Raw genomic sequence first — 24,312 nt, 5'->3', positions numbered from 1 at the left:
TATTCCAACCAGGACATGTTAAGAACATCTCAGGATATCAATAATAGGTTGCAGCTCAGTACAGATAATTGCTGTGTTCTTTCAGATTGCTGATGATATCATACTGTAAATCCATGTGACTGATTGAGGGTCAAGAAGAGTTACTTCCACTCACAGGTGTATTTAAGATCAAGGGAAAGAATATATTGGACATTTCTGGAAGTGATTCGCCAAATAACATGGAATGTATCATTAAATCACAGTCGAGCTGCTGAATTCTTCTCCAATGACTTTATTACACCAGCACATATACGCGTGAGTGCAACTCGAGTCGACCAAAGATTATCTCACAGTTCACACAGTCTCATTTCATCTAAACGGAGCCATGACATTGAATATGGCCCTTGTTGAAAATACTAGATTGATCTGGTGGGTATAAAGAAAAGATACAGCTGAGATGATGTTTGTCACATCCAGGTGTAGCAGAGAGCGTGCTCGAAGGATACAGCGTTATCACTCCACCAGCAGTAAAGGCATGTTGGATGGCTCTTATCTGGAGCTCAGTGATAACTCTGATGTGCACAAAGAGCTTGAGGAAAATTCCCAGTGTTTCACAAATAAGAGAAACAAAAGCAATTCTGTGCTGTGTGGCGTGAAATTGGTTGCTCAAGTTTGGAGCTCTTAACTGCTAAAACCCTAAATTCAGATTTAGGAAATGAAGATTAAACACACGTCAACACAGTGATGCGAGCAGCTCAGCACGTTTTTATTGCCCATCAATCTTTAACATCATAAACACGAGATTATCGGCCTAAGTGATTTCTAGACTGCAGGACTTGCGTAATATGTAAGATAAAACTGCTTCTTTTTTGTGTCACTTAGGTTTTTGGTCAGTTCTCACAACACCTTAAAGAGCTTGAGCTGTAGTGACCTCATTACTCATTTTAAGTATTCCCCAGGGAAGGCATGCCAAATATATGATCGGCATTGTTTACAAATATGTCATCATTGTAGGAACCAATATTTAAATTATGCTGAATGTGTAGTGGTAAACTATATCATAGTAACATAGATTTGATCAGTAATCTATAGTTTTAATTGATTTTTTATCATGAAGTACTCTAATCTTCTCTTCTTCTATTGTTACATTTAGAAGCCAATTCTAAGTATATATATATATATATATATATATATATATATATATATATATTTGTAAAACCTTTTGTGATGAGTGCAGCATATTTCAGATTTGTCCCCTTGGTGTTCACCAAAGCTTGTTTTCACTTGAAGCAGCTTTGCAACAGTCAGCATCCTACAGAAGGAACTCCAGGTGTACAAAAATATTTAGGAATAAATATTTGCCAATGTAATGGCGTAAAACAGACACTATTTTTGACACAAAGTAATCTGTCTTGAGGGACCATCATAGGGGTACATTTCTCCTCTGAGCCTGTTGAGTCCACTGGGGTAACAGAAAACATCCCATTAACCTCTGCAGACACACGTGTGCATGTTCATATGAATGAAGCTGCTTTTACTCGCTCCATTCTTATTCCAATGCCCCATTTCAGACTCTCTCCACCATCCTGAGATGTTTTGTCCTGCTCTGCCCTCAGCTGGTGGAGCACAACGACAACTTCCTGAAACAGTGCAGTCTCTGCTTAGTTCACAGAGGGCCCATGTTTTCCAAAGGGAAATAAAGCTGCTTACCCTCTTTATTAAAGGCAATGTCAAACACAACAGCAATGGTGCCGCTCCAAGTGGTGCACCTCTCCTGACTACTTTCACCTATTAAAATGTCATTAACACAAGGACGATAATGTGGACAGGATGGATTTTTTTTTTAACTAGGATCATAATCACATTAAGACAAGCAGCAATTTAACAGTAGCAAATACAACCAAACCACATAACATTAAAACTGTCTGCATTTTAACAGTTTAGACTTCTCCTGGAGAAATCATTTTCTATATTTGTAGACAATTCACAAGTGTAAGTGAATACATTAAAGATGTGGCACTTTGCCCTTGATTCATACTGTGTAGACTGTTATAGGACTTAAGACATGTTTTAGGACATGGTAATGTTTGTTTAAATTAAGCTGAGGCTGATAGAATGATGGATGAGCCCTAAAAGCTGAATCTGACATGTATTAAAATAACTACTATACAGAGGATAAACCATTTAAATATCAGTGAGTGGACTTTCCGTTGGCTCAAAACTTTACAATTTTCTGAAGTAATTGTTTAAAACAGATAAATGAGACAGACCTGACCAACGGATTCACTTAAAGCCGACACATAATTACGATATTAGGCACTTAGGGCTATATTTATTCAACTGAAGTTCATAATATTGTCAGTCGAAATTGGCTCTTTGTGTGTGGTACACACATCCAAGGCTGACTCAATAATAACAATACTATATAACAAATGACTGTTGTATACATACTGTATACTGTAATATTCAAAAAGTATTACAAAAGTAACACATACTTGATTTACACTGAAATATAACATTGTCATGTCATAAAAACTTATAATTTTCAAGATAAAAGTAGTAGCAGTTGCTAAAACTGGTCCTGCTAAACTATCTTAGCAGAGTATGCCTACCAGTAACAGGTAAGCTCACTGCCATTTTAGCTTTTGACTCTAGTGAAATTCAGTTTTCTCTTTGCTTTTGTAGGGAATCATTATTAAAAACACATTAAATTAAATGAAAAGCATGGTCCAGTTATTGTTCTTTCTCACACAGGCAGGCACAAACACACCCAGCAGCAGAGACTCAGTACAGCAGCTAGCAAACAGCCATATACATCTGAAATGTGTCCCGGCTGTTGCGCAGCAGCGCCCCCTGCTGCTGCAGCCCGGCATGTACTGCTACACGGCATCCGCATCGCAGAAGAAGCAGAGAGAGTCTCTCTCCTGTCAGCACCGGGACTGGCTGTCCTCTGAGGCAGCAATAAACCTATACACTTAAAGGCCAACTATCTGCAGTCAAAATGGTGAGTCGATAATGAGCTTTAAAGCGCACATGATTATGCATTAAATCTATTTGTAGTAGGTGAAAAGTGGGCTGTCAGCTGCGTGTCCGGACAACCTTCATGTGAAGTTAGAACCTAACTGTTTCGGTGCAATAAGCTGCAATGGAGCCTGTCAGGCGTGTGTGAAATTGATGCCAGTGCTGTAGTGGTGTTATGTGATAAAATAAAGGCTCTGTTATAACATACGCAGCAGCCAGCTGATTAGGCAGCAGCAGGGCTGTGGCCTTTATATGCACGGCCCGCTCTGCTACACTATGACGTTCATAGCAAATCCTTTAATATCAAGGTGCTGATGGAGCATGAATGCACCAATATCATGTGTTCATATACTGTGAGAAAGAAAACACATGCTGACACTTGTCATAATACAAATGTGGTGAAAGTTGTTTTTGCTACATTAGGTTACAGGAGATTGCGTCATAACTCTATCAACAAAATATTATCATTCGTACAGAAACATACGTCTTCGATATAGAGAGCTGCACTGAATTTCATTTCACTGGTGGATGGGGATGTATAATGGCTTATAATGAAATATGGTTATGATATAACTGCATTTGATTGTCTCAGTGAATGTCTGGACATCCCAGACGTAATATTTAAATATTTATTATGTGGGCTGAACGCATTTATCATGTGTGTGTAATGCTGCTTGTTTTGTTTTCATTTTAACTCAACATTCATGATACTGATGATCACATAGGCCTACAGTGGAAATGTCTATATTTCCCTGCCACACTCTGGACTAAACATATCTTAAAAAGTCTTCTTCATCTTATTCTGTACTTAATTTATACATATATTTTTTTTACTGAATTCTAGGCCTCACTTGTGTCTTATTTGCGTTTTCAGATGATTGAGCAACATGCATTGCTTGTTACTGGTCTGTTAAACATCAAATTCAGCATGTACATTTCACCTTAACATGAAAAATGTAAGGGGAATTTATGAAATAAGACGTTCTGTTAAGTTGTGATTGTGAAATGATCCAGCGTGGCCAGTTCAGCTGCAGCATGGTAACTCAGTCACTCCTGATGTGTTGATTAGGAACTAGAAGGTAAGGTCTTCATGCGGTGCCCACACTCGATTTTCCTAGTCATGCTGCTGGATTCAGTTTCAAACATGTCTTTCTTTTTATAACTCAACTTAGAACGGCTGCAGAGATCTGGTAGTGGACATAAATACATATTATATGATTATTAAGATCAAACTCTGCTGGTTGTAAATGGTTGAATTTAACCCCCCCTCACTCAACCCCCACCAGGTGAACTTCACTGTGGATCAGATCCGTGCCATCATGGACAAGAAGTCCAACATCAGGAACATGTCTGTGATTGCCCACGTGGATCATGGGAAGTCCACTCTGACGGACTCACTGGTGTCTAAGGCGGGGATCATTGCTTCATCCCGTGCCGGAGAGACCCGCTTCACAGACACACGCAAAGATGAGCAGGAGCGCTGCATCACCATCAAATCAACGTATGTGGTTCAGAGGAGATTAGAAACACATCAGTGTAACATAATAAAGGTGGTGACAACTTGTAATCTCTAATGCAGTACATATTCATGACTAAATAAGCAACAATTAAAGTTCAATTTGGGGGAAGACACATACTTATACGTATGGAAAAAAAAAGTCAAACAAACTGTTTTGTTCCAGAGAAGAAACATTTGTAACACAACTTAGTTATTAACATGAATGCTTCCACAGTGTCTGGTCTGACAGTATTATATTCAAGCCTTTATGTTCATTTTAGATAAACCAGTAAAGTATGTCAGCATGTCGCTCCTTGTTTTAAGTTAAAGGAGTGTCTGGCACCTTCCAGTATTGTGATGACTCAGTTTAGAAATGCATTCAGTTGAAACTTCACTTAATTTAACTTAATTTGATCCATCCTTTACTTTTATTTTAATGAACAGTTGTAGTGATAGGTGAACAGTGAACATGTCCCCAACCTTTTCCTGATACTTGTGTTATCCAGGGCCATCTCTATGTACTACGAGCTTGGAGAAAACGACCTGTCGTTTATCAAGCAGAGTGTAGATGGAAATGGCTTCCTCATCAACCTGATCGACTCTCCTGGACACGTTGACTTCTCCTCTGAGGTCACTGCTGCCCTCAGGGTAACTGACGGAGCCCTGGTTGTTGTGGACTGTGTCTCAGGTAATAATGGCTGTGACACCTTGCCTCCACACACACACACACACACACACACACACACATACACACATACACACACACACACACACACACACACACACACACACCCACACACACACACATACACACACACACACATACACCCACACACACACCCACACATACACACACACACACAGGATGTTATTGTCAGTTTAAGACCATTTTATGACACTGATATAGTGATAATATAATATAATGCAAGTACACCTTTTCAAACAGTAATACACTTTTAATTCGTAATGTAATTATGATGACAGGCCTACACACCCACACTCACACACACTCTAGCTTTTCACCCAGGCTCACCTGTTTGTTTCCTCTGACAGGTGTGTGTGTGCAGACAGAGACCGTACTGCGACAGGCCATCGCTGAGCGCATCAAGCCGGTTCTGATGATGAACAAAATGGACAGGGCCTTGCTTGAGCTGCAGCTGGAGCCAGATGAGCTCTTCCAGACCTTTCAGCGTATCGTGGAGAATGTCAACGTCATCATCTCCACCTATGGAGAGGATGAGGGCGGACCTATGGGGAACATCATGGTGAGGCAGATACTCAAACACCACTCAGACACAAAGATAGGCTCAAATCACGTTGAGATGTCGCTATACATTTCCTATAGCTGCCATTTCAAAGAATATTCAACTTTTTTCCCCCTCAGATCGACCCTGTTATTGGTACAGTTGGGTTTGGCTCTGGCCTCCATGGCTGGGCTTTCACCTTGAAGCAGTTTGCTGAGATGTATGTGGCTAAGTTCACAGCGAAAGGAGAAGCTCAACTGGGAACAGCAGAGAGGTGTAAGAAAGTGGAGGACATGATGAAGAAACTGTGGGGAGACAGGTAAATATGATGATAAACATATCCAGACAGAAATATGCTTCACATAGCAACTTAACACCAGTGCACTCCAGGCCACACCCTGGAGTGCACTTTACGACACAACAAATAAAACCACCAGCGATTAGCTAAACCTTGATATTTAGCTGGTGTTAGTTTGCTCTTTAAAATGTTCTTGCACACATCAAAAAATCTTCATGATCACTGGCATTTATTACACGGCTTTATTGAATACTCAATTCTGATTATGGCATTCGACGTTGCTCTGGACGCAGTTTGATCTCCAAACACGAGCGGAATTTCTGCTAGCGATATCAATACAGTCATTTTAAAATTAATACAATTATTTTGTATCAATAAAATTATTTTTACATCAATTCTTTGTGTCAAATTATTGATTTCTTTAGTAAGTAGCCGTGTAATAAGCAGGATAATGTACAGCAAAATATCCTTCAGGGTGATTCAGCTCACCCTGTCGTGATTCATTCCTCAATAATGACCTGCTTGCTTTACATTATCCGCTACATGTTGCACAGTTAAAACAGGATTATGAGCTAGATGTCAATCAACTGATTGTCATAATGTTGTGCGATAATTTATATGCACAGATATTTTGACCCAAATGCCGGCAAGTTCAGTAAGACTGCCACCGGTCCTGATGGCCAGAAACTTCCCCGCACCTTCTGCCAGCTCGTTTTGGACCCCATCTTTAAGGTGAATAGAGAGAAGAGACTTAAACGTACAATTAATTAGGTTCATGTTTACCAAGTCAGACCTTCATATTTCTCTGTATTGTTCAAAATGTATTTAAAGCACCTAAATGTAGGATTAGAACATTTCTGTCCTTGGCACCTTGTAGTGGTAGCACCAAACAAGATGTTGTGGTAGAAAGCAGTTACATGCAAATCTGGAGGACACTAAGATGACTGGGCTGAAAGCTACATATACACCCATTTTCGCCCTGTATTGTCTAATCTCTTCGACAAGCAAAAACTCGGCATAAGAATTACTTCAAAAATCACATAAAAATGTACATAAGGGGCTTTAAAAAACGTTAAGGATGGCTTTAAGGCGATGGCTTTAAGGCGATGGCTTTAAGGCGATGACTTTGGGTTTAATGTCTCTTTTTGCCCTCTCTCACTGTCCTCCTAGGTTTTTGATGCAATCATGAATTTCAAGAAAGACGAGACAGTCAAACTAATTGAGAAGCTGGACGTCAAACTAGACTCTGAGGACAAGGAGAAAGAGGGGAAGCCCTTGCTGAAGGCTGTGATGCGTCGCTGGCTGCCGGCCGGAGAAGCCCTGCTCCAGATGATCACCATCCACCTGCCCTCCCCCGTCACTGCACAGAGGTACCGCTGTGAGCTGCTCTATGAAGGGCCGGGAGACGACGAGGCTGCCATGGGTCAGTGGAACATTATGTCTCTGGAGGAGCGATATGGAGCATTTTTGATGATTTGGTTTCAGAAAATCGAATCTAATTTGTAATCTTCATTTTGGCTATACTATATTGAGGGTTTACTATCTCTGCTGTCTTCTCAGGTATTAAAAACTGCGATTCTAAGGCTCCTCTGATGATGTACATCTCCAAAATGGTCCCAACCACCGACAAGGGGCGATTCTACGCCTTTGGCCGTGTGTTCTCTGGCACTGTGTCCACTGGCCTGAAAGTGCGCATCATGGGGCCAAACTTCACCCCTGGCAAGAAGGAGGACCTTTTCATCAAACCCATCCAGAGGTGAGCCTGTTGATGTACAAACCACTACACATAGACCTGAGATGGTAGGAGAACAAAGAAAATAAGTTCTGAATTCACGTTTCTCTTCTTATCCTTTTGTTTTAATTTGTTGGCAACTTTTTTTATAACCATGTCCTTCTTCCCCTCCATCCAGGACCATTCTCATGATGGGCCGTTATGTGGAGCCTATTGAGGATGTTCCATGTGGCAACATCGTGGGTCTTGTTGGAGTAGACCAGTACCTGATTAAGACAGGGACTATTACCACCTATGAACAAGTAGCGTACTGCTTTTTCCCCTATACACTGTAGTTCAAATACCGCTGCACCACATCGTCCAGGGGTCGGGAACATATGGCTCGCAAGCCATATATGGCTCTTTCGATAACGCAATATGGCTCGCAGACAATTTTGAGCTGACATTTTTTAACATGAAATAATGCCCTAAGCGAAACCGAGCAGAGGAGAAACTGCACAGAGCAAGCAGTAGACCGGGGGTGTCAAACTCAATCACAGAGAGGGACAACATTAAAAACTGGGACTACGTCGAGGGCCAAACACGGTCCACATGTATTGAACAGGATACACATATTGGATAAAGTGTAAAAAGATATGGAACATATTTAAGTCAACTGCAAACGGATTGCTGAGCAGTTCAATTTTAATTTCTGAGCAGCAAAGTCGGCAAATGCGCTCATTTCATCAGCAGAAGGTTTAACAGTGAGATGCTTTAATGTAAGCGTTTAGTTTATTTAATAAAAGAGCACCTGTTCAATGAAACACTGATACTCGGAGACGTGTTATTCTTAAAAAATGCATGTATAAAGTTGCACTCAAATGTATTAAATATATGGCTCTCAAGGAAATACATAATGGCCAATGTCAGGGTCCGTGAACACAACACGAGCGGAACGTGTCATCACGTGGTCACGTCATGTCAAAAATCTTCAATATTTAACAAGATGGTCATTGACATCAGTGAACGCAGCGTAGCGAGTGTAAAACAGAGAAAGCTGGACGCGGAATGTCGCACTTTCCAGGAGAAATGGACGAATGATTATTTCTTTGTGGAAGTAAAAGGCCAGTGTGTCTAGTTTGTGCGGACGCGCTTGCAGTGATGAAAAATAATCTTGAGCGCCATTACACCACGAAACATGCCAAACTGCACGAGCTGAAAGGACGAGTGTGTTTGGATAAAGTTAACGCTCTTCGGCGGAGTTTGGCCCAACAAGCAGCTCTCTGCAGAGCGTAACATACAAACATGGACAGATAGAGAGGTAGACCACCACACCAAGAACAGACTGTTCCACCACTGCTGTGCAGTTATCACCATGTGCAATATTCACTTTATTCTATCAACCACTTGGTACTTATATTATATTTTATTACAGTATATCTCAAAAGTGAGTACACCCTTTAGATTTTTGCAAATATTCTGTTATATCCTTTCAGGGGATAACATTATCCTACTGAAACTTTGATATAACTTAAAGTAGTCAGTGTGCTGCTTGAATAACAGTATAGATTTATTGTCCTTTGAAAATTACTCAGTACACAGCTGTTAATGTCTAAACAGCTGGCAACAAAAGTGAGTACACCCCATAGTGAACATGTCCTAATTGTGCCCAATGATGTTGTTTTCCCGCCCTGGTGTCATGTGACTCGTTAGTGTTACAAGGATTCAGGTGTAAATGATAAGCAGGGCTGTTAAATTTGGTGTTTTGGGCACAATTCTCTCTGAATGCTGGACAACATGGCACCTCATGGCAAGGAACTCTCTGAGCGGCTGAAAAAAAGGATTATTGCGCTTCACAAAGATGGCCTTGGCTATAAGAAGATTGCCAACACCATGAAAATGAGTTGCAGCACAGTGGCTAAGATCATACAGCGGTTTTCCAGGACAGGTTCCACTCGGAACAGGCCTCGCCAGGGTCGACCAAAGAAGTTGAGTCCACGTGCTCAGCGTCATATCCAGAGGTTGGTTTCCAAAAATAGACGTGCGAGTGCTTCCAGCATTGCTGCAGAGGTTGCAGAAGTGGGATGTCAGCCTGTCAGTGCCCAGACCATACGCCGCACACTGCATCAAATCGGTTTGTATGGCCGTCGCCCCAGACAGAAGCCCCTTCTGAAACCGATGCATAAGAAAGCCCGCAAACAGTTTGCTGAAGACAATGAATCCAAGAACATGAGTTACTGGAACCATGTCCTGTGGTCTGATGAGACCAAAATAAACCTGTTTGGGTCAGATGGTGTCCGGCGTGTGTGGCGGCACCCTGGTGAGGAGTACCAAGACAAATGTGTTTTGCCTACAGTCAAGCATGGTGGTGGCAGCATCATGGTCTGGGGCTGCATGAGTGCTGCCGGCACTGGGGAGCTGCATTTCATTGAGGGACACATGAATTCCAATATATACTGTGACATCCTGCAGCAGAGCATGATCCCCTCTCTTCGGAAACTGGGCCGTAGGGCAGTTTTCCAACATGATAATGACCCTAAACACACCTCCAAGATGACAACGGCCTTGCTGAAGAAGCTGAAGGTTAAGGTGATGGACTGGCCAAGTATGTCTCCAGACCTAAACCCAATTGAGCACATGTGGGGCATCCTCAAGAGGAAGGTGGAGGAGTGCAAGGTGTCCAACATCCGTGCGCTCCGTGATGTCGTCGTGGAGGAGTGGAAGAAGATTCCAGAAGCAACCTGTGCAGCTCTGGTGAATTCCATGCCCAGGAGGGTTAAAGCAGTGCTAGATAACAATGGTGGTCACACAAAATATTGACACTTTGGGCACAATTTAGACATGTTCACTATGGGGTGTACTCACTTTTGTTGCCAGCTGTTTAGACATTAACAGCTGTGTACTGAGTAATTTTCAAAGGACAATAAATCTATACTGTTATTCAAGCAGCACACTGACTACTTTAAGTTATATCAAAGTTTCAGTAGGATAATGTTATCCCCTGAAAGGATATAACAGAATATTTGCAAAAATCTAAAGGGTGTACTCACTTTTGAGATATACTGTATATTTAATTATTGTGTACTGCCTTTTTACTGCATATGTTCTTTTGCTGTGAGAAGATACATTTCCCCGTTGTGGGACTAATAAAGGATTGTTTTCTGATAAAACAGAAAGATACATGGATAAAGAAGTTGCTTTTTTGCACAGCATAAAAGAAAAGTGAAATGAATGGGCTGCGTCTTAAAAACATTTGCAGAGGTTATGAGTTCAATAATTAGTACGGCTCTCGAAGGATGTTGTGAAAGAAAAATGGCCCTTGATAGGAAAAAGGTTCCCCACCCCTGGGTTCTGTGTTAGTGACTCTGGTTCTGTCCGCAGGCCCACAACATGAGGGTGATGAAGTTCAGTGTGAGCCCTGTGGTCAGAGTTGCTGTGGAGGCCAAGAACCCTGCTGACCTGCCCAAGCTGGTGGAGGGACTGAAGCGTCTGGCCAAGTCTGACCCCATGGTGCAGTGCATCATCGAGGAGTCCGGGGAGCACATCATCGCTGGGGCGGGAGAGCTGCACCTGGAGATCTGCCTGAAGGACCTGGAGGAAGACCACGCAGGCATACCTCTGAAGGTGAAACACGAAGAACAGAGTTTTCTATTTTAAGGGGAGAGTAAAAATGTTTCACTAATAGATATGAAACATCACCTGTTAATTATTTACATTAAGAACATTATTTTTTGTATTACATTTTCTGAACTGTTATGTTTAAATATTTAATAAGACATCATCTTATTAAATATGTACTAGTTTGCATACATTTCCAGAACAGAAATCTGAACATTGGATAAAGCCCGGTTCAACACTCTTGTTTCATTTTGTTGACATATTAAAGTCAATGTTTTTTACAGAGGGAATTTTGGATATATCTTTGTATCACTTCATAAATCAGAGAATATTGTCAACAGAAAATAAAATGTTGGATACATCAGGCTATGAATGATATATAAATAAACCCTTCTGTAGAAACCGTTAGAATATATAAAGGAATGCAACCCAGAAGTTGAAGCCTGTAGTGTCTGGCCTTAAACTTAAGAGCTTTACATAGCTGTGTGAATACAGTAAGTTATGTTTGAGCACAGTTATTCATCACAACATCAAAGCTAGGAAAATAAGGCTCAAATTGAGAATAACAAGAATCGTAATTTCAGAAAGTTAAATTGATTTTAAGAGCTAAAACACAACAAAGGCACATTTGCTGACTTCAATTTTGACTTCCTTTTCATTCATCTCGTTGCAGAAATCAGACCCAGTCGTGTCTTACAGAGAGACAGTGATGGAAGAATCAGACCAGATGTGTCTTTCCAAGTCTCCAAACAAGCACAATCGTCTCTTCATGAAGTCTCGCCCTTTCCCTGACGGCCTGGCTGAAGACATCGAGAAGGGGGAGGTCAGCCATCGCCAGGAGATCAAGGCCCGTGCACGTTACCTCGCCGACAAGTACGAGTGGGAGGTGACAGAAGCCAGGAAGATCTGGTGCTTCGGTCCAGATGGAAGCGGGGCCAACCTGCTGATAGACATGACGAAGGGGGTTCAGTACCTCAACGAGATCAAGGACAGTGTCGTGGCTGGTTTCCAGTGGGCGACTAAAGAGGTGAGCAGCAGTTAAGTTTGACTTCAAGTACATTTTAAGTTAGTAGCCGTGTGTAATCAGATGCAACATTGTCCTGATATATTGTTCTTTTAAGAGTGTGTACTTGTATACTTCTGAGAATAAGGTGGCAGTCTCTGTCTTCATCATGCAGGGGGCTCTATGTGAGGAGAATATGCGCGCAATTCGTTTTGACATTCATGACGTGACACTGCACTCAGACGCCATTCATCGCGGTGGAGGACAGATTATTCCCACAGCTCGTAGGGTCCTGTACGCCTGCCAGCTCACTGCTCAGCCACGACTCATGGAGCCCGTATACCTGGTGGAGATACAGGTCTGTATGGAGACATATTACCTCCTAAATAAATCTGAGACACTACAGGAAAAAACATGAACATTTTCATGCACTGGTCAATTTTGATAGTGTGGGTTATTTTGCTTCCATGACATTCATACGACTTCTTTCATATGAGTGGAAAAAAACATCCAAAAGACACATTTAGGTGTTTGACATTCTTAGCTAATGCCTCATTTGCATATTTAAACATAACATTTCAGAAAACTTCTAATACAAAAGAGTATTGCCTTTATGTAAGTAATCAACTGTGGTGATTTCATGGCGATATCAAAAAAAATAAAGAATTCAAGTTTCTGTTATAAATCACAATTGAGATCTATACAGACTAAACTTGATTATGTAATGATTAGCAAATAGAAAAAGGAAAACTTTACAAACTCTACAACTCCAAAGAAAAACTACAACTGGAAATGAAAATGCCACCAATTTGAGTGTAAAACTATAATAGATCAATTCACCTCCATGCTACTTTACTAATCATCACCATCATGATTGACAACTCTCTGATGTCCGTTCACACTTCATGTCTGACTGCTGTGCTTCTTGTCCGCGCAGTGCCCGGAGCAGGTAGTCGGCGGCATCTACGGTGTGTTGAACAGGAAACGAGGTCACGTGTTTGAGGAAAGCCAAGTGATAGGCACTCCCATCTTTGTTGTGAAAGCCTTCCTGCCTGTCAACGAGTCCTTCGGTGAGTTTGTGTTTTAGTCTGTACAGCACGATGTCTTTCGTTGTGGGATCTGACTCTTACTTGTGTAGTTTCATAATAAATATTGTATGAATCTTCCTAGATTTTATTTTAAAATGTATAGGTCCACCTAAATGTAATGCTTTTCAATGTAATTATATGTTAAGTTTTAGAATAATTCACATTATTTATTAATTTGGTTCCTTATTCTTCGCAAAGAATATTCCACCATTTCAAGGGTTAGTATGTACCATTTCTACATTAAAATATCTAAAAACGACTAGACTTATGTTATATATGTTGTTGAATTATGTACTTATATTATTCTAAATGTTTTCAACTATTTTCATTTGGTCGCCTGTATTGGTGTCATATCCCCTTTGTGCATGGGTAGTAAGTAAGTAAAGTGGGAAGTAATAAATTGACTTTTTATAGTTTTAAGACACATTTATGAGCAAACATTAGTGTCAACTTGACTCGCAGCCCCAGGTTGTCTATTGTTGCATTGGAAAAACAATGATTTTTAAAGTGAAACTGCTTTTTCTTTAGTGTTTTTACCGGTTTTAATCAGCGGGTTTGTTTTTTTTTGTTTTTTCATCACATAATTTGGCTCACGGTAAAAAACTCATGAAGGAATCCTAACCGGGAAAAGCTGACAGCAATGACAAACTCTCATGATGCCACACTACTTCACAAAGTCACCAAACTGTCTTTTGTTATGGTTTTGAACAGAGGCCAATAGTGGCAGAAAATTACGTATTGTGTTTTTGAAACGTAGTAAAAGTATTTATCTGTATTAATTTCCTCCAGGGTTCACAGCTGACCTGCGCAGCAACACTGGAGGCCAGGCCTTTCCTCAGTGTGTGTTTGACCACTGGCAGATTCTCCCGGGAGACCCCAGCGACTCCGCCACTAGACCCTTCCAGGTTGTTGCTGAAATCAGGAAACGCAAAGGTCTGAAAGAGAGCATTCCTGCCCTCGACAACTACTTGGACAAACTGTAAATACTGAGTCCGGATTATAAAATACCAAATAAATCTCTAAACCCTACCCATGGGCACTTTAAAATCTTTGCACAGTCTTAAAAGATACATTGCACAATTGTTTTGACTTTGAGTCCGGAGCAGAAACAAAGCTTTAAGCTTTAGTTGTAGGCTAGTGGAAGCAGTGATGCTTTTTTCATTTCACAGCTACAGTACACCAAGTGCCTAGGGCGAGGGTTTTGGGGAACAATTGGATCAAAGGAGTTGTATTACTTGTTACTTTTATTCCTCCACATCATCCCCTCTTCCCCCCCCCCCCCCTCTCATCTGCCAGGATGGGCCTGTACAGTGCACTGTGATACTGCTGCAATAATGCACATTTAAATGGATCATGGCCAGATAAAACCATGGAAATCACAATAAAGTGTTGCAGAAGTCAAACTCCCCGTATTGGACCTTTGTTCAGTGGATGCAATTAATAAAAACATTCAACTCCTCATGAAATGTGATTCCTAAAATTCTGTTATTTCTCAAGTGGGCTTTAAGTAAAAGTTCACCATTTTGTGAAATACACTTATTCGCTTTGAGGCAGCGGATCAATACCATTCTTGTATCTAGGCTACAGCCAGCAGGCTTAGCTTAGCTTAGCTTAACTTAGCTTAGCACAAAGACTGAAAACAGGGAAACATTCCTTCCTCATTCATCTATCAGTGAAACAACTGTCCAAAGACATTCAAATCCATCAACCAGCACCTCTAGAGCTCACCAGTTAACACGACATATTCAGTTTGTGTACAAAAGTCAAAGTGTAAAAACGACAACTAGCCGTTTTACAAAGTTTATCGCTGAGAGCAGTTGCCAGGCAACCACCCGATATTCCAGGAAGTTACTTCAGAGCTAAGAAATCAAACCGTCCCGAACAATAAGTACCGTTCTTACAACAGAAGAAATGAAAAACAAGCATACATCATCAGTCTTATAAATCTTACCAATAAAAAAAACCTGTTTTATTTTCCATAAAGAATAAGCAGACTAAGTCTTGCACTAATAACTTTTAATGTCCTATTTAAATATCTACTGTTTGATTATTATATGATTAATATAGGGTTATGTTGGGTTGGTTGTCACATTCATTAGATCTCACTTCCTAGAGGCCGCTGTTAAAAAGACGTTGGTACTGACATTTTCAGAATTGAGATCAGAGGTCATATACAGGGTCATTTCAGGACACTTGAGGTGACACTTTGTGTTTTTCATTTATTTCAAAATGTAAATATCCAACTCTTGTGTTTTTTCTTCTAAGCTTTTAAACAATGGGTTTATAACAAAATAATTATTACCATTAAAAAGTATGAAGGGAAAACTGTAGTTTTTTCTCAGCTAGGCTACAACATGTGGTTGTTAACTTAAAAACAAGCTAACAACCAACCACGGGGTGCACAAGACGTGTTTCACAGTACATTCTTTTTAAACGGAATAAACTTGAGAGTAAAGTCAATCCATTCCTACCTGACACTTAGCGTCCATTACACATTCAAAGGGAATGTATTAAGGATAGTTTAGGGATTTAGGAATTCTAATGAAAGTAAATTGTGTGACGACCAACCCTGTTCTCCCCTGGGGTACTTCATCTCATTCAAGAATGGAAAATAAATAAATAGTCCCATTCAAAACCCCTTTCAAGTAGTGAGCTTTAGAAGCGCCGTGCAGCTTCATTGTTTCCAATCTTTATGCTAAGTTAAGGTAACCAACTGATGGGTTTAGCCTTATATTTGGCAGAGAAGCAAGAGTGGTATTGATCTTCTCATTAACTTTCCGCAAGAAAGCGAATAAGCGTGTTCTCAAAATGTTTGAGTTTTTGCTCTAGCTTAAGTGTTACTCCTTGGATGGGTTATTTTCCAAAAACACAAGCACCACAATATTTTGTCTTCACTCTTTAATCAATAGTTATTTCAAGTTACATATATAATGTTAATAAATGCCACTTTATTGTACAACCCCTTTAACTTTCGCACCAAGAAGGAAAGCTCTTCTGCCCACACTTTTTAAAACAAAGCTAAAAAGAAACATATCTGAAGAGTTAGTGTGCATCCATAGAACAACCAAATAAACATATGCAAGGCCGAGAAGTGCAAGGTATCTTGGGTATAGGCAACTACCAAGCAAGGACACAAGATATCACAGATTGTACTTTATGTGGAAACCCAAAGATTGCTTACCATTATCATGTTAAGATTAATATGAAGTTTGGTTCGAAGAGTTCATAAAGCCTATGATGTCTATGGAAGTTACAGTTGAATTGAGTGAAATGCTGGTCTGTACTAAAGGGTGATGAGGATCTTGTCTTGGCAAATCTGATAAACTGTACATTAATACAGTTGTGACTCCTTTGCACTAATGCTGTGGAGTACAGGAAGAAGAATTGTACAGCTTAAGTAGAATTCAGTGTCAAGCCTTATGCCGTCAATCCACAGCAGTGACATCGATACTGCGAATAATCTGAGAGGCTCCTCCCTCCTTCTCTCCCTCCCTTGTGGAGTCGGTTACAGTCATGTCTGTTTTGGAGGCTGGCATCACTACAACACAAAGGGATAAAGGAAGCCGCTGAGAAAGAGAGAGGCAGCATCTCAAATGACAAGCTACGCCCCATGTAGTGACCTACATCGCTTCACGGATGTCTTCCCATGTGGCCAACAGTAGTGCACTATATGGAGGGAACAGTATGATGTCTGAGAGATTAGTCCCCAGAACGACTGCTGAGGTGCGGCCCCACGCTCGTGTCAGGATGTCACATTTGATGGAAGATCGTTGCTGATGTCAAAGGTGACTATGTGTAGAAGATGACTTCAGGGAATCTGTCCGTCCTCTACTGAAGTGCCGTTGTTGTTGCCCGCCGCGTAGCAGAAGGTGAAACACGTCTTTGTGCCAGTGGATGATGACTCGTGCGTTACCTTTCTCATCCCCTTAGTCCCATAATGAGAGTCTGGGCCCTGTAACACAGAAGGAGAGGTTGAATACACTGGTGACCAATTACATATTCAAAAATATCCACAGAAGGGAGAAAAGAAACTAGACATCAAATGTTAAATTGATTAACTAGGATTGTACCAAATGTTTTATGTGGGTTTTTTTACATTTGAAACTTCTATTGCGGTTTTCGAATGAATTTTCAAATGTCTGTTGCCATATTTTATAACATCACCCTAAAAAACTAACAAGATCCTCAATTTGAATGAAGTGATTCATCGGATTAGAGAGGTCACCCTTTTTTTTATTGAATAAACTTTAATGAATATAACTCGTCACTTTTTTCAACGAGTCAGAAACAATCCTACGCAGAATCTAATTGATCAATTATTCAAGTCAAGCTTCTCAAGTGTTGTCAGATTAGTTAGTTATTTTGTCTTCTAGGGGAGTGAATTGAATATATTTAAATTTGCTCACTGTTGGTTATGCAAAACAAAAACATTTTTGAACCAAAAGGTTAAAAAAGGAAAATAATCTTTAGGAATGCACTCCTAAACTGTGCTGCATGTGTATCTGATATCATCAACACATCACAGACCTTCAGTGTAGCGCAGGCAGTGTAGTTGACGTTGGGTAATATCTCCACCGGTTCTTTGAACATGACTCTGAAGGTGTTGGCTGACCCGTCACAGCTGAAGCCTGTGTCATTCTGGCCCAGGACCGTGTTGCTGTCTGTGTGTATGATCTGCAAGAACAGACACAAACATTCAACATACGTTATCCCACAAGCATACAACTTACAGTGAAACGGGACACACACTTTCTGAAAGGTTCGGGTCCACACCTGTATGTTAACCTGGTAGTCTGTGGGTCCGTGTATAGAGCCGTAGAGACCGAAACCAACCACAAATATTCTTCTGTTTACAGAGAACCTGAGAAGAAAAACAGAACAGGAATATATGAAGAGGGGCGAGGGTGACTGTGTGGAGCTGTATGTACAATATGTGGAGTTATTATCTGTCCGTCAGCACATTTAAGATGCTCCAGGACCTCTTGTGGTTGCGGTGATTTACAACTTTTTGAAAAACCTTATTTATTGACTGTTTTATACCGTCACTGACTGCTGACTCCTCACTACTCTTAACCAGCCAGTAAGGCAAGGAAAGTATATTTATATAGCACATTTCAACAAGACAATTCAGAGTGCTTTACACAAAACATTAAAAGAAATGCAACAGAAACACACTATAAAAATAACATTTAAGTACAATTATATGGTTTTACTTCATATAGTATAGTAGGGGTATTAGTATGGTCACATTATCTGTTTATTATCTGTTCTTACTGATTAATTACATTGAAAATGTGTCATTAATCTCAGCTTAAATTCAAATAAAGCAGGGAAAGGTGCAAATGCAGCTAATGTAATCTACACTAAAACAGTTTTATTTTCTTATTCCAAGATCAAACTCTGGAAGTAGACTCACCATTTTCAGTTTATAAATAATTATTAAATATTTACAAAAAAATTGATTACAATTAATGAATATGACATGACTTCTCACTTACCTCAAAGCAAATATTTGTAAAAAAGAAGGCTGTAATTAAAATGTTTAAATGCTCTGCTCCTCACTCACCGTATGCGGTCGCTTGTCCCGCTGTAACCCCAGCGGCTCTCCACCTGTCCAAAGCGTGTGATGTTGCACTCCTTCCCCCGGAGGCAGCAGCGAGGCCGGTCGATGAATTCAACGCGGGGCTTTGGGTTTACCGTGAAGTGGAGGAAGAGACTCACCACCTCTCTGTCAGTCAGAATATTGGACTGGGCTGGACCTTAAGGGACAATAAGAAGAACAGGATGTGTGTGTTTAGGCAGAGACAAGAATCGACAGTAAAGTGTCAGTGTTGGTTTTATTGTGATTCTCTTTACCTGCAGCAAATTCCTCAATGGTCATGAGAGGGAAGCGGATGAGTGTGAGAGCTTTGCCCAGCACTTTGCGTTTGTTCTCGGGTGTGGGCTGTAGCTGCTGCCTGTGAGTCTCGGCCTCTGCCCAGCGCACAGAAGCACCAAACAAACGCACCTCCCTCACCCCGAGAGTATCCCTCTCCAAAACTGCCACCAGTGTGTCTAAAGGAGGAAGAGATGAAAAGTCAACCGTCAGCGAGGCCGTTATTCTTAAATGCAACGTGACAATAATGACATTTACAAGGCGGATTTACCCAAATCTATGTCCGTAAAGCCTTCAGCGGCGAGAGCGTCTCCAGTGTTCTTATCAATGTTCTCTAGACAGAGGCTGGCGAGCTGAGGCTCATCAAACAGGCGTGCCTGAAATGAAGCAGCACCAGTTTAAGAAACACATTTTTTACTGGTTCAGTTAAAAACTCAGAATTGACAACTGCACTTAAAATAATGACAATTCAATAAGTATTGCATTTCTAGATCAAGATCTAGAGCAGGACTGGAGCGCAAACCTTAATACTTATTTTGTGGGACAGACCAAAATATGTTCGTATCATGAGTACCAAAAATGGACAAATACCAAAACATGGCAACAAATGACTGGAGAGACTTGTAATCTTGTTCACTTATTCTTTGATTGACAGTTTCTGATTAAAATCATAATGTTCTGCATGTGTTACAACATGTAATATTTACCAAAACTCTTCTATCAAATAAGCACCAGTTTCAAAAAAATATCCAACTCTATCTTTGGGTTTAAAATGTCAGCTCTGTTGTACATCATACTGACAGTTATGGCACACAGCGTCTAGGGCAGCAAAACTAGAAGTCGAAAGAAGCTGCAGTCACTAAAAGACAATATAGACACATCAGTCATACATAAGAATTGGTCAACATTCATAGATTTGGGAAAGCAGACCTGTGTGAGCAGCATGAACGCATTGTCTGCTCTCAGGTTCTTCTTGAGGAACTCCACACAGTGAGCCTCCAGGGCTGGCACTGCATACTTTTTAGCTGTATATAGTGTGGTCATCACTGTCTCAGGCCCAATCTGGACTTCATCTGAGTACAGAAACCTGCAGGAGGAGCACAAGTTACACATTACATCCAATGTTATTGTGGCTCACAATCTAGTGACAATTTAATAATAGGATGAATGCCTGAAATGTGGGGTTGCATTGACTAAACTAATTTTTTCCAAACGCTGATATGACATTAAAAAAAGTATATACACGCCCACTTTCAAGACAGTTTAAATGCCACTCGGCCTCTCACACACTCCGTACTTTAGCAGGGCCAGAAAGGCAGCTGGCTCCACATCAGGAAGCTCTATTTCCGTTGAGGTCGTCGCCATCCCCCCGTTGAACATGGCATCAAACACTGCGCTCCCCACAGCCAGAACAAACCTGACAATATCAACAAAGAACAAAAGACAGGTTAAGTCTTTCCGCTTTGCAGAGTCAGTTAGCTAGCTGACGTTTTGAATACTCATGCTGCAGCTGATCTTCTTACCTGTGCGCAGGTATCCTCTGAACCCCCATTCCTTTGCCCACTAAAAAATGAACGTCACTGAGCACTTCGTTGTTGAACAGGAACGCGAATCTCTCCTTGACGGTGCTCTTCGTCGCCTGCCAGTTGTACACTGGCTCTCGGTACACCAGCACAGACGCAGCTGCCGAAGTGGCGGTCAGTGCTGCCGACGCAGACGCGTTTGACGCTGCGGTTGCCATGTTGGACGCCTGGGTGGACATGGCTCCGGCTGCCGCAGCACCTGCCGCAGCGGACTGCTGCAGGGAGTTCTGCGCAGTCGGCGGAGCACCGCTCGAAACACCGTTGCTGTCTCCTCCGCCAGGCCCCAGCTGCGGGTTGGGACGCCTCGCTGCTCCCTGTGCTCCCCCGGCCGCACCGACCGCTCCGCCGTTAGATGCTGGCATGGAGAAAACGCTGTTGCTGGGCTGGCTGTTTCCCAAAGGACCCGGACCGGAGAAATTAAGGCAAGGAGGCCTGCCGCTGTTGTCTCCAGCAGCCATCTTGAACCGAGTGTAGGCGTAAACAACGCACTTCATCGCTTTGAGTATTTCTAGTAGTCTCGTCAGTCATAGCTGCCATAAACTGCCGCCTGGCGTTTGTTACCGGTACTACAATGTGCTCTCCATCAGCACAGGAGGTCCATTTTCCTCTCACACCAGTATTGAATCCATAGCAAACACAGCTGTTTATAATTGCTTACAACAACAAACAAATAGGGTAATAGCTAAGCAGCTGCTCTGATAGTCCCTGTTTGAAACAAATCAATTGAGGAGATTTTAAAGCTTTGAGTACAGACTTAAGATAACATAAGCCTTTATTGATCCCCCTATCACTGGCCTAATCATACACATCTACAACAACTGGTCTGCTCACATTTGAACCCAGAACCATCTTTTTATAAAGGGACCATGTAAACTTTTAGCCCACCATGCTACAACTAATTACCCAATATTACAGTCATCATTACTGTAAATTCATTTTAAATAAAAGTATCCATGGTATTATGGTATTGCAGCTGCTGCAGACTCCCCCTGTTGTTAAAAAGCCAACTGCTTTGATGTTGTTTTAGTTGACTTAACAAAATATTACTAAAATAAAATATTAAATTGCCAGTTTATCAAAATCACTTTAATAACAACAGAAAGCGTATTCTAATAAGCAGATAACAAATTACAATTTGAGCAAACAAATTACTTTGGACCAGCACAATAAATAATATTTCATTATCTGTATACCCCACTTTCCAAATATGTAATACTGTCTGTAAAAACGGCATTATTACATATTACACTTTTAATTTAATATATAACTGCACAAATCTGTAAGAATTTCCCCATGACTGTGAGCGAGTCAACAGACATAAACAGAGAAGACAAACTTATGGTTACTTCAGGCTTCAAATGAGTCCAACTTCTGGGTTCTGTTCATTCATCAAACCAAAATCAAAATTGTAATTATACAATACCAAGTATGGGCACCAATATCAAATAGGTCATTTTTGAAGCAGCAATATTTGTACTTTTTTTTCAGGGTTTAACTGGCACTAAGAACAATAAGATCATATTTTCTGTATTTTACTAATTTAAGTTATAGTGAAGTGTGGGGACTTTACCTTCTAGAGTTAAAACTACACAAAACTGGTTCACATAGGCTGATTCCAGTATTTTAATTAAATGTGATGGGCTACCCTCAGGTAAACCTGAACTATAAAGGATTCACCACCCTACCATAATTTTATCCCCAGTAGAGTAAGGCTCTAAAAGAGGATTAAGGCCATTTTTTGTTTTGTGAAAAAAAGAAAGAAGGAAAAGTGCCCTCTTGGTACCCCTGGTTTATAAATAGCTATCTAGGGGTAGGACCAGTGGTCCCTGACACCTGGAGAAGTAGACACACTTTGTTAGGTGGATAGGTAGATCACAAAGGTGAAAGTGGGTACAATCCTATGTATTTCAATGGCTTTATGGGTGATTATACTGTTATAGACAGAAGAAGAGGTGTATATACTCCGTACCTGCGTATACTCTCCATTACATCACTGGGTAAGGCTGAACAATTCATCAGAATTTTAGTGCACTATCCAAATCACAGGAGGCACAATATTTGTTAAAGGAAAGATATGTGTAAAAATACCATTCATAACTAAAACAATATATTTTAAAAGCAGTTTAGAAAGCTGGGTAAACTATATTAGATTTCTGGAACTTCTAAAATGCTAACTTTGAAAACAATGAATTAAATTCCTCGCCGACATCATTGAGTACATTATTATTATTATTATTATTATTATTATTATTATTATTATTATTATTAATATCATATATTATGAGTCATAATAATAATAATCATAATCATAATAATAATAATCATAATTCAACCCCATCCGATTTCTCCTCCGTTCACCCCACCGCGAGCCCCTCTCTCTGCCTGCTACTCATCAACCGTGACGTCAGAGCGGCGCGGCACGAGGGAGCTGTCCTCGCGTGGAGGGTGCTGCTGCTGAAACAAGATGGCTGTGCGCGCAGGAGGAGCAGCGGAGGAGAGCTGAAGCAATGCAGAGGAGGAAGAAAAGTGGGGCGAGGAATTCACTCCTGTGTGTCTTGTCCAGCCAGAAGAGCAACAGCTCCACAGAGAAAGACACGAGCGCGTTTGACATGATGCTGACTGGTTTCCGGTACCATTTAGCGTAACGGTTTAGCGGTTTGAGGTTTTTTTTGTAACCAAGAGACAACCGGACTGACCAAACAAATCACGGAGCACTCAGTAGAGGACAGCGGGGGACGCTCACGCCGCTATCAGAGATGTCCCTGTTATGTGTGGGAGGTAAGAGAGGCCATTCAAGGGGCTTTGAACCCCTCTATGTTTGATGTTATTGAAGTATTACTTGCTCGCGGTGTAGCTGCACCAGTTGTCTGACAGAGCCTGCGGACTATCAGCTCCGTAGAAAAGTCTGTGTAGCCGGAGCAGCGTTTGTGCTGATCAGTCATTAAATCACACAGGAGCGAGTCTTTACGGAAACACAGCACGTTTACAGTGGGGGATGCCACTGGGATACTTTTAACGGCACTGTTGCTGAATGACATGTTGGTTAAATTGACACAATTAAAGATGCTTTGTAGCCTATAAATGAGTAATATGACAGCCAAAAGAAAGGAAGGCACAATTGTTACAGGCTAGCCCAGTCGTGACTGCCATTAATACCAGCAAATATTCATTAGGCTCTTTGAGTTTCTATAAATGTCTACATGGAGGAGGAGAACCGCTGTTTCCTCCCCTGGTGGGTTGCGGTGTGTATGCGTGAGGCATACGCTCGGTTCATTCATGCGTGGGCAAGGAGGTGGAGGACGAGGAAAAGCCCCTGCCCCTGCCGCTGCCGCTGCCGCACCGCCTCTGCTCTGCCGCGCCGCTGTAGTCGTGAGGGAATACTCGTATTCTGCTG

General features: G+C 41.2%; 3 protein-coding genes across 3 annotated transcripts in view; 2 read left to right on the top strand and 1 right to left on the bottom strand.

Moving 5' to 3' along the window:
- Positions 1 to 2,851: 2,851 nt before the first annotated feature.
- Positions 2,852 to 14,918, top strand: LOC115022286 (elongation factor 2). Its single transcript, XM_029453257.1, has 14 exons — positions 2,852 to 2,983; positions 4,287 to 4,501; positions 5,005 to 5,186; positions 5,552 to 5,763; positions 5,883 to 6,061; positions 6,667 to 6,772; positions 7,211 to 7,463; positions 7,601 to 7,796; positions 7,951 to 8,074; positions 11,133 to 11,375; positions 12,043 to 12,396; positions 12,548 to 12,730; positions 13,310 to 13,442; positions 14,250 to 14,918. The coding sequence occupies exons 1-14, from the start codon at positions 2,981 to 2,983 to the stop codon at positions 14,441 to 14,443; spliced, it is 2,577 nt and encodes an 858-aa protein (XP_029309117.1). The 5' UTR covers positions 2,852 to 2,980; the 3' UTR covers positions 14,444 to 14,918.
- Positions 14,919 to 16,343: 1,425 nt separating this feature from the next.
- On the bottom strand, positions 16,344 to 21,427 carry LOC115022287 (BTB/POZ domain-containing protein 2-like). The gene is given in 10 exon segments (XM_029453258.1): positions 16,344 to 17,273; positions 17,275 to 17,412; positions 17,988 to 18,134; positions 18,234 to 18,321; positions 19,027 to 19,219; positions 19,317 to 19,514; positions 19,607 to 19,712; positions 20,266 to 20,422; positions 20,633 to 20,752; positions 20,859 to 21,427. Coding segments are annotated over 10 exon segments (1,725 nt in total). The 5' UTR covers positions 21,413 to 21,427; the 3' UTR covers positions 16,344 to 17,249.
- Positions 21,428 to 23,454: 2,027 nt separating this feature from the next.
- LOC115022862 (protein unc-13 homolog A-like) overlaps positions 23,455 to 24,312 on the top strand; it is a 36,015-nt gene continuing 35,157 nt past the window's right edge. Inside the window, exon 1 of the mRNA XM_029453967.1 lies at positions 23,455 to 23,696. Coding sequence (XP_029309827.1) covers positions 23,675 to 23,696 — 22 coding nt within the window. The 5' untranslated portion in view covers positions 23,455 to 23,674. The remainder of the gene's footprint in view (positions 23,697 to 24,312) is intronic.

The sequence above is a fragment of the Cottoperca gobio genome, chromosome 17, assembly GCF_900634415.1.
Source record: "Cottoperca gobio chromosome 17, fCotGob3.1, whole genome shotgun sequence".
Taxonomy (NCBI): domain Eukaryota; kingdom Metazoa; phylum Chordata; class Actinopteri; order Perciformes; family Bovichtidae; genus Cottoperca; species Cottoperca gobio.
Note: the sequence above shows the minus strand (reverse complement) of the source record. Positions and strands in the feature narration are given on the sequence as shown.